Genomic DNA, 10,255 nt, shown 5'->3' with positions numbered 1-10,255 from the left:
AGAGAAGCCACCGCAATAAACCTGCGCACTGCAACGAAGAGTAGCCCGCCCTCACTCGCTGCAAAGCCCGTACACAGCAGCGAAGACACAACGCAGCCAAAAATTAATTAATTAAAAAAAAAAAAAAAGATCTGAGTTAGAAGCATATGATGCTCAAAAAAAAAGAACTAACAATTCAATGCATGCAGCCAGTCACACTTTTAAAAAGTTTGACCATTCGTTTCAGCTATTGATGCTCAGCACCCAATTATGCTATAAGGACCTCATTTCTTTCATATTGTACAGTATAAGCAATTTTTCAAATAGAGCATGTAATAAAACTTTGCTAGGTGTAGTGCATAGGAACAAAATAATCACATCTGGGTTTTATGGCACATATTCTAGAAGGACAGAGGTAGAAGGGAGAGAAACCTTGTTGTAAACGATGGAAGTGAGACCCACAGTAGAGAAGTAGCATAGTAAAATTAACAAACATAAACACTTAAGTGAAAAAAAAGGCGTGGAGTCTTTAAAAATAAGCCTGAAAGACAGTAGAGATCGCTTGTACTTTGAAGTGTAAATAATTCAGAATTTGAAATAATACACATAAAATTCAAAACACATCATATTGTTTAAATCACCCAAGTCCATTAGGATTACTCTAGTTACTCGACTGTGTACTTTATAGTGTCTTCCAGATGTTATGCTCGTTTAAGTTTGTAACTGGAAAAGCAACCACCTTTGGAAAGTGGAGCAGCATCCATCTGGGAATTATTCCCTTAAGGAGTGGTGATAGAGACCGGGAGACAGGCTATTTATTTGATGACTATAATCTATTTGCACTCCTGACATTTTTCCTTAGAGTTTTTGAGAATCCTTCACTCACTGCAATATACACTATCTCACGCTTTGGGCTTGATTCAAAATCCACTTGTATACGGAGGTTCTGTCACCGTCCGAAGCCTTTGCAAGACCGAAGGCTATCATAGAATAGTTTGTATATGTAAACTATAGGGCAATTATTTCTCATCCCCATATCCAATAATAGCACAGAAATGCCTGTATTTTGAAATTGGACAACAACCGCGTGCTATGGAAGTACAGTGTGAAGAACTGAAAAAAAACCCTCAACTTGTACATTATAGAAGAGGTAAAAAAACACAGGAATAGCTGGAAAATCCATGTTCTATTTAAGTTCTTTTCTTTCTACAGTTAGAGAATACCTATAATTAATTTTATGATGATTACCAAGTAAAAGCCCTCTTGGAAATCCTATGATGTAAAGATAGAAAGACAGAGGCAAATCTGTACTCTTTAATAAAACAAAATGTTTGATTAGAGTATATTGATAAAATAAAATATTCATGATTTTAGTTTATTTTCTGTTGAATTTATTAATAATCTTTATATATGTATGGCTTTGAGCAAAGACAAAAGAAATTCTCTAACTCGTCCCTGATCATACAGTTGTTGTAAGAATCAGCTATTTTACTATTTTCCCAGCAGCAGAAAGACCAATCTTTTCAACAATACATTTCTTTCTGTACAGTTTAAAACTCCATACTTATGGGTTTACCTATGTACAGAGAAAAGAGGTCACTTTTCAACTAGCAATGGACTTTTATGTTACAGGAATGTGAGTCAATTTTTTTTTACCTAAGTATATATATTCATACATATATATGTATATAATTTACCCTGTACCACTTTAGTAGTTTGACATATAAACCTTAGGGGTTTTTTTTTTGTCCATTCTATTACAAAGTGAATAAAAATTTTATGGTTGCACTGAAAGACCATGCAATTCAATTTTGCTTATGTTTCCCAATAGTGCTCAAAATAAAAAAAAAATTTATATATATAAAAATATTTCACTGCCAAACCCATTAGTCCTATCAAATGTAAACCTTTAATAATTTAAAGGACCAATACATGATCTTAATAAATCGAAGTTAATTCTCAATAGTTTAATAAAATAAGAGTTTTGTACTGATATATAAATGGTCTTGCAGCTTCCACATAGGTTCTAGGTAGACTGAACAATCCCTTTTTCACACCGTCCCTGATGCGCCATCAGAGGTCACCAGCACATTCATGATAACATCACACTGACTAGCATGGTTGATTCCTTCCACACAAGCTGGGATCTGTTAGAAATTAAACATAACAACTCATTTTGATATTATAAGTATTATATCCATAAAAGGCATAACAGGCAGCATGGATCCATTTTAGAGTTTTTGCTTTTGTTTTTGTTTTCTGTCCTCAAGTCTATCTGGAGGCCCTGTCCCATTTAATGTGTAATCTTTGTTAAGTTCTTCTTAAATGTATCACCAGTGTCAGAGATACAGAAGACTTCCACTTTAGGTCATTCTCTTAACGGGTTATTTACGGAAGTCGGTTATTAGGAATCTTCCAATTGTGTTCCAGTCATCACCACATTCGTGGGTTGTGTTAGGCACAAATGCTTTCTAAGGGACTTCTTTGAGAAGAAGCAGATGTTCACAGATCATGAAAAGAGTCAAGGAAACAGACAAACAAGAAAAACGATGCTCACAGACATTCAGTTTGACCCCTGCTTGCTGTCACCATGTCTGTACTATTTTCAGCACATTTAAAATAACAAACCTCCCATCTAAGGGCTATGTTAGTCACCACATGTCTTAAGATTTACTAACCATTTAGTTACAATACACAAAGAGCAAAGTGTGTGTTCCCAAACAGATACAATGCTATAGTGTATTTATTTTTTTAAATTAACACCGCAGTAAACTACCAATTACAGTGAAGACACAGAACACACTGGCAACTCCAAATCAAGCTGTGGTTTACAAATCATTATTTAAATGATGATAATAATAATAATAACATTAAATGAAAGTGAAAACCTCACTTCTATACTTAAGTCAGAGATCCAAGTCAGCCTTATAGGAATTTTAAGATAGGCAATTAATGAATGGTTATACTTTTCCAGAAATGAGAAATACTGTAAGCCTTTCCCTACAATGACTGCTTTGAATGTATTTTCTTTTTTTTTCCAAAAAGCATGCAGGGACTATTTTCAGATGCTTGTTTATGGCAAGAAGGAAGAAAAGTAATGATTTTTGGTGTAATACAAGCAATTTGTAGAATCGAGCATACAATTTTGCATAAAACATTGCAGGTTAAAATAATATTGTAGGTTTCAAGCCATTGCATTACAGTTGACTAGCTGTCACAATTAGGTGTTGTAAAATTTAAAACTCTAAGTTTTGAAGTGAAGCAATTAAACTAAATTCTTAAACGATGACTTTTACCTTCACACAGCACAGAATAGCTATCTTTGTTTGGGTTGAAAAAGTTATTTACAACTAACATTGATTGAGTCTTGGTAAAAGTCCGATAACACATGAAGAGAAATATCCCCTCAGCTTTCTGAAAGATCGATGGACATGTCTGTGGTTAGAGACAGTCATAACAGCGTCAATGCTGGTCTCCTACCATGGCCAAGCATATGGTGTGTTCTTTAACCTAATTCAAAATTCAAAGCACCAAAATACAATTTAGATCTAGAAAATGGGACTTGCTATTTAATCCTCCGTAACTGATGATTAACAATTTAGATGCAGAGACACTGCTAATGAGAAAAGTTTTGATTGGTGCTGTTTAGTAGCTCACTTGAGTTGCCTTTTTAAAAGCAGAGTTTTGCTTCCATTGAATCCAAGAACTCTTCATAAAATAGAGAAATACATATATCAAAGGAATTAAGTAAAAGTAGGTTAAAAATAAATAATCTTACAACAACATTTTAAATCCTTTAATGATTTAAAGAAAGGAAGACATAAAACACTGAATGCTAAACAAGTCTTTTGAACTTTTCTTGAGATTTTTAGATATAGATTTAATAGTATATGTGTATATATATATATATATTTTTACATTTTGCATGTAGGCCAGAGCTGTCTAAAATATCTCTTCATAGTAGGCTATAGGGATCTATCAGGAGATAGAATAAAATAAGATCTGAGAATATTCTCAGTTTATCAGAGTATTTCTTTCTGCTTTGACAATCAGCAGGCATCATAAATTTGAAGCAAATCTTGGCTTTTCTGTCTCTGGGTCTGTATGTAAGACTGAGGAAGACTCCCTCTGGTGAGCAGCTGCTGGTGGAGGGGGTGCCGGTGGGACTCCCCGGCTGGGGGGGATGGCTCCCGATGACATCTGTCGGAACAGGGTGACCCGCTGGGGGACCGTGCCCCTGATCCCTGCCTGCAGGCCCGAGCCGTGCACCGTGGTCACGGGTGGAGGGATGGACGCCAGGGACTCGCCCACAGTGGGATGTGGTCTGGAAATCAGGGTGGAAACCTCATGGGGCAGCGAGGGCTGCGAGGCCGAGAGGGGCCTGACATCTCGGGTCAGGCTGGTGTTGTGAAGCGCCTGTGTGCTCTTGTGCACTTCGTTTTTCGGTGCGGAGCTGCTGGGTGTCTGTGGAGTCTGGGGCTGCTGCTTGGTCTGCGGGGGCTGCTGTGCCTGCTGTTGAGTGAGTGACAGCTGGGAAGCAGTGGGGGAGGCGTAGTGGAAAGTTCGAGTGGCTAGCGGGCTCTGAACGGGAGGGCTGCAGACCGCAGTGGCGTAGGAGCAGGGCGAGAGGATGGCCGACGGCTGGGGGGTCTGTGTGCTGGGGCTGGGGGAGTGCAGGTTGCCATGAGACAGACTGGTGGCTGTGTACACCGGCGGAGATTGCGTCCTCCCGCGAGAGGTCGGGGTGGTAGTTGAAGACGTGGAATTCAGGGCTGTCATTTGAGGGTAACTGATGGGACCGATGGCCTGCACCATCTCCCGGTCGTGTTTCACAATCTGCTTCAGGATCTCGTTCTCCTGATTGTTGAAAACTCCAGTGTTCAGATCCTTCTGGAACTTTTGCAGAAGAATTGAATTTTTCTTTCCTGTCAGCGAAAGGAAGATAGGCACTTAGAAAGTCTATAAGTGACTGGTGACAACTCCAAGCGCGAGTGGCTCCTGCAAACAGAATGATGGCAGTGTTTCATAGAAGAGGCTTAAAAGCCAAGCACTCACCTTTAGACACCAAATAGACACACGGCTCCTGTCTCTCATGCTTCCTGTATCTTTCTGGGAAATTTTACCTTCTATACGAGTCAAGTTGAAAAGTCTGTAACATGGCAAAAGCCATCTTACAGAAGAGATGGAGAGATTTGCATGAGGGTTACCTTGGGAGAAGAAAGGGCATTTGGAGCAGGACGGGCCCGAAGTCAAGATTTCAGTTTAAAGCTTCTTTTTCAAGAAAGGACAATGGAATACATACTATGTGACAGGCACCCTACCCAAGGCTTTAGGCAGATTTATTTTATTTAATCCACAACTCTTTGCGGTAAGTGTGCTCATAATCCCACTTCACCCAAAAGGAGACTGGAACATAAGAAGGTTAAGAGTGATGTCCAAGAAAACATAGTTAATAAGTGACAGAGCTGGGACAGGAAACCAGTAGATCTGATCACAGATTTACTGCGGACTATGAAGCAGCCACATCTATATTGCGTTGAGTGTCTGCTGGAAATGAAGTCTCCTGGACCTCATCCACTTGCTGCACCAGATGCTGCCTTTTACTATGATCCCCTGGTAGTTGTCACATGCAAGTTTGAGAAGCAAAGGCCTTTGCTTTTGACCAGTGCCCTACACCAGTGATTCTCTACTCTACCTGCACATTTTTGTCATCTCTAGAGCTTTAAGAGTTACTTATTTACATCTGCACCCTAACAATTAAATCAGAATAAACAGACATGGGTCCAGATTTTGGTACTTTAAAATAAACTTTCCCCAGGGGATTCTTGTGTGCAGCCAGATTGAGAACTATTTCATAATCTTACTATTTTTTTTGCGGTACGTGGGCCTCTCACTGTTGTGGCCTCTCCCGTTGCGGAGCACAGGCTCCGGACGCGCAGGCTCAGCGGCCATGGTTCACGGGCCCAGCCGTTCCGCGGCATGTGGGATCTTCCCAGACCGGGGCACGAACCCGTGTCCCCTGCCTCGACAGGCAGACTCTTAACCACTGCGCCACCAGGGAAGCCCTATCTTTCTTCTTCTGATAGGTTGTTGTGAGGATTCAGGGGCATAATGTATGGCAAGCTCTCAGCTCATTCTAGAACCTCAACAAGTATTACCTCTCCTTCTCGCTATTGTCTTTGGAGTCGTTTGCAATAAGGAGATATTCTCTGGCAAAATAACAATTAGCACCAATTGTAGGTTGATGTAAGGGGAAAATCAGTGACTTTTTAATGGCATCATCACCTAGGTAAATATGGTAACTGAAAAGTAAATCAATTTGCCATATCACTAAATAAAGTATCACATCTAAACTAACAAGGAATATTTTCAAATGGAAATGTATGATATAATTTACTTGGCTGCTGGGAAAGGCAATCATTTTAAATGACTGCCAAAATGAATAGTTCTCTCTCTCCTTACAGAATTGTCCTAATTTCCCAAAGAACAAAGACTTCTACGTTAGTAGAAAACATAAATGCTTACTTTGCATATACCCTTAATTGACTATAACATATGCATTTATAAGCAATGGCCACAGCACTGAGAAGGATAATATTTTTTTGTGATCCTGTGAATAGTCAACATTTCATAATCTAAGTATCTGGGACCTTGTGGAAAAATACTATAACTTTTAATGCACTGTTAGAATTTTGTGAAGATTAAAAATGGAAATACTGGTGCTCACTAGCAATTTTATTGCCTATATTATTGATTGCAAACTGTTTCATGCAAACTTTCTTATAAAAAATTAACTGTAATAAGTTAGATGAAAGTGTTGCTCTATCAGATTAACAGAAATTCTCCATTGAAATATCCTGATTTGATGCTTTTGCAAAATATGTTTAGCTGGCTTAGGAAGAAAACTCATATGCTCAGAAATTAGTCTCTGGCTCTACCATGAACACTCACACACCACAAAGAGGGAAGTTATTTTCAAATTAAGTAAAGATGCTTTTAGGTATACTCACTTCTTTTATGGGCACTGTCTTCTGGACACTCCGTCCTGTTACATCTCTAAGTTATCAATAAGATTTTTAATATGTGTCCTGTGTCTAATGGTAATGTCCAAATACTACATTTACTTCTCCTAACCTAATTTCAGATCCTTATGCACTCTGTTGTCCTACCAATATAGAAGAAAAGAAAGATGTAAAGTGCAGAAGAAAAGCTGACACAACCATAAGTCAATCAAAAGTCCTTACCTTTAATAAAAATGAAGCAGTTGAAGTATCTCTTTGTTTACTTTCCAGTGATCCCAACCCCAATCTCCTTTGAGTTCACTGATTCCTTCATCCCTTCCTAACTCTCTTCAACAATATTCATTGTGTACTAGGTACTGTGAATGTAATAGTAAATTAGATATGATCTCTACATTCATAAAGCTTAGCATCTCTAGAGCAATTTAAATAATAAAAGCAGTGCTGTGATGGATGAACTTCCCAGTAGTACGGGAGAATATCTCCAGGGTACTCAGACTATTAAGAGGGTGGAAGGTCAAAGAAGGTTTATACAGGGAAGTGATGTCTAAACTGAGATATGAAAGCTAGTAGAGTTAAGCAGGGAAAGGGAACAGAGGAGGGTAGGGTGCAGGAGGAGGATCTGGGTTTGGAAGATGAATGCATATCCCCTTCCAACATCAGAATGTTCTAGCATATCTTGGGAAGTTAACAGCAAGCCAATCTGATCTAACTTTACTATGGCAATTATTTAAATCTTTAAACCAGTGTAACTAGTAAGGTCTAACTTACATATTTTTATTTGAGAGCAGAGAAGATTTTTAAGATAAGTTGATGTTTGCAAAGTAAAGCATCTATGTGGGCACTTCTATTAGGTTTTTTCTGCTTGAGTCTGTATTACAAACATTTCAAGAAGTTTCTACTGAGACAATGAACATACACAAGTTTTCAATTCTTAATATAAGAATAAATGTAAAGTTGATCCTTAAAAATGAAAAAAAAAGCCTTATGATAAAATTTAGTTTGTAATGTAGACTCACACTATTGCATTTTTAGTTCTATTTTAATGCTGTGTAGAATTTTTAATCATTGTTTTTTACCTTAAGATTCAAATTGTTTTGGTATCACTGGTGAAATCAGATTGCGTAGCTAGAAAAAATAGAGATGAATAAACAAACCTAGAATACTTAGAAGAGAAAGTTAGATAGAGCCTCAGATCTTTCTAGAAATATGGCTAGAGCTAATTGCTATTTCTATATTTCTATGTTAATTAATAAGCAATCTATATACTAGCATTTGGGACTTATGATTGCAAATATGTATCAGCCCACTAGATTAAAACTGAATTGTGGGCTTCCCTGGTTGGCGCAGTGGTTGAAAGTCCGTCTGCAGATGCAGGGGGACACGGGTTCGTGCCCTGGTCTGGGAAGATCCCACATGCCGTGGAGCGGCTGGGCCTGTGAGCCATGGCCGCTGAGCCTGCGTGTCCAGAGCCTGTGCTCCGCAACGGGAGAGGCCACAACAGTGACAGGCCCGCATACCACAAAAAACAAAAAACAAAACTGAATTGTGCACAAAGAAGAAAACTGAACAGAGTACCTATCCGATCTAGTCGGTCAATGGCTACTGTCTCAAAGGCTCTTCTCATCATTGGATATTCCTCCAGGACCTCATTGAAATTGTCCACAGAAAGCGAATAAAGACGACAGTATGTATCAGCTCGAACACTGGCAGTGCGTCGTCCCTTGGTCAACAGGCAAATCTCTATAAAAACAAAGAAGAAAGATTTGTTTGGCAATTTTCTTTAAAAGGCCATTAAGACCTACCACAACTAAAAGAAAAAAGTCTCATGGTGTGAGAAACCAATGATTAGTAACATTTTCTATTTTATCAGGAAATCCTTTCTGATAATTAAAAGTGCCCAATTTCTAATACTCAATCTTAAAATATTATTTTTTTTAAACAATTGAGGCTTTTGGTTCAAAGGGAAGGCTGTAACAAAATTATCTTCTTCCAGCTCCAATTCCAATTCACCTGAAACAAAAATATGCAGAAGAAAGAAAAATAAATCCAAAATGGAGTTGAAAACAGGAAGAGACTATTCTCAGATAGAAGTTCTTATGAATTCTGGAAGGCAGAGAGCAGATGGTATTATATAGACAGAAACTAAAGTGAGCCCAAAATCATTGGCTTAGAAAGTCTTATGATTAAGCAAAATTGAATCACAGGTTCAGATGTATGCATTATAGGAATGTTTTATGTAGTTCATATATTCCCAGTAAGATCAGTATAAAAATTATATTCCAAATGTACAGAGGGGATTTTCATTTAAGTAATTTCTAAGGAAAATATTTTGTTGTAATTTTGATTCCCAATATATGGTAAGTAAATATTTGCAAACGTGGATTTTCTTATTAGCTAGATAAATAAATGATAAAAGTGAAGATTTTCTATTTCATTTCCCAAAATTTATGTATTAAAATCCTATAGACTTTGCTTCTTTAAAAAATTTAAATAATTGAAAAACTTTGCTTCAAAATAACCTATTTGAAAAAAGGAATGGGAGAAGTGTTTCTGAAATGCACTGTCTTCTAACAAAAGGAAATAAGCAAAATAATTATTGAAAGGGGCCTAAATTCATACTCCTCTGAACTTATTTAAAGAATTTCAGTTCATGTTGATAAACATAGTGAGTAAATTATATGGTAGGCATTATGTCCTTGACGTTAGGGCTGGAAACATGAATCAAACATCATATCTACTTCTGTATTACTTATTTGCTGGTAGTAAAAAGAAAAAGTTCATTTGAATTAAGATTTCATTTAAAATGCAAGCTGGTGAGAGCAATAATATAGAAGTCAGGCACTCTGGAAGTACTAAAGAAGTGCATCTGAACCAATCTGGCAATTGAGAGGATTTTAGGAAATGCCACCTAAGCCACCAATTATGTTGTTACTGTTCATGCTTGTAAACATTTCAAATTTAATAAACAATATTGTGGTTGGGCCAACATGGTAGAGTAGGAAGACCCTGAGCTCACCTCCTCCCATGGGCACACCAAAATTACAAATACATACAGAGCAATGTATGTATGAGAAGGACCTGGAGACTAGCAGAAGAGATTTTCTACAACAAAAGATATAAAGAAGGAACCACAACAAGAAGGGTAGAAGAGGCAGACACGCTGTATAGTCAAGACCCATAACCCTGGGTAGGTGACCCACAAATGGGAGAATAATCATTATTGCAGAGATTCCCCTTAGGGAGAGAGGGGTCTG

At 37.9% G+C, this 10,255-nt stretch overlaps 1 protein-coding gene across 1 annotated transcript in view; it reads right to left on the bottom strand.

Moving 5' to 3' along the window:
• Positions 1-996: 996 nt before the first annotated feature.
• The window catches only part of HCN1 (hyperpolarization activated cyclic nucleotide gated potassium channel 1), a 365,206-nt gene continuing 355,947 nt past the window's right edge, over positions 997-10,255 (bottom strand). Inside the window, exons 7-8 of the mRNA XM_032627600.1 lie at positions 8,577-8,741; positions 997-4,904 (exon numbers count right to left, since the gene is read on the bottom strand). Of these exons, the coding sequence (XP_032483491.1) occupies positions 4,039-4,904; positions 8,577-8,741 (1,031 nt within the window). The 3' untranslated portion in view covers positions 997-4,038. The remainder of the gene's footprint in view (positions 4,905-8,576; positions 8,742-10,255) is intronic.

Source organism: Phocoena sinus, chromosome 3 (assembly GCF_008692025.1).
Source record: "Phocoena sinus isolate mPhoSin1 chromosome 3, mPhoSin1.pri, whole genome shotgun sequence".
Taxonomy (NCBI): domain Eukaryota; kingdom Metazoa; phylum Chordata; class Mammalia; order Artiodactyla; family Phocoenidae; genus Phocoena; species Phocoena sinus.
This window is presented reverse-complemented; position numbering and strand designations above follow the sequence as displayed.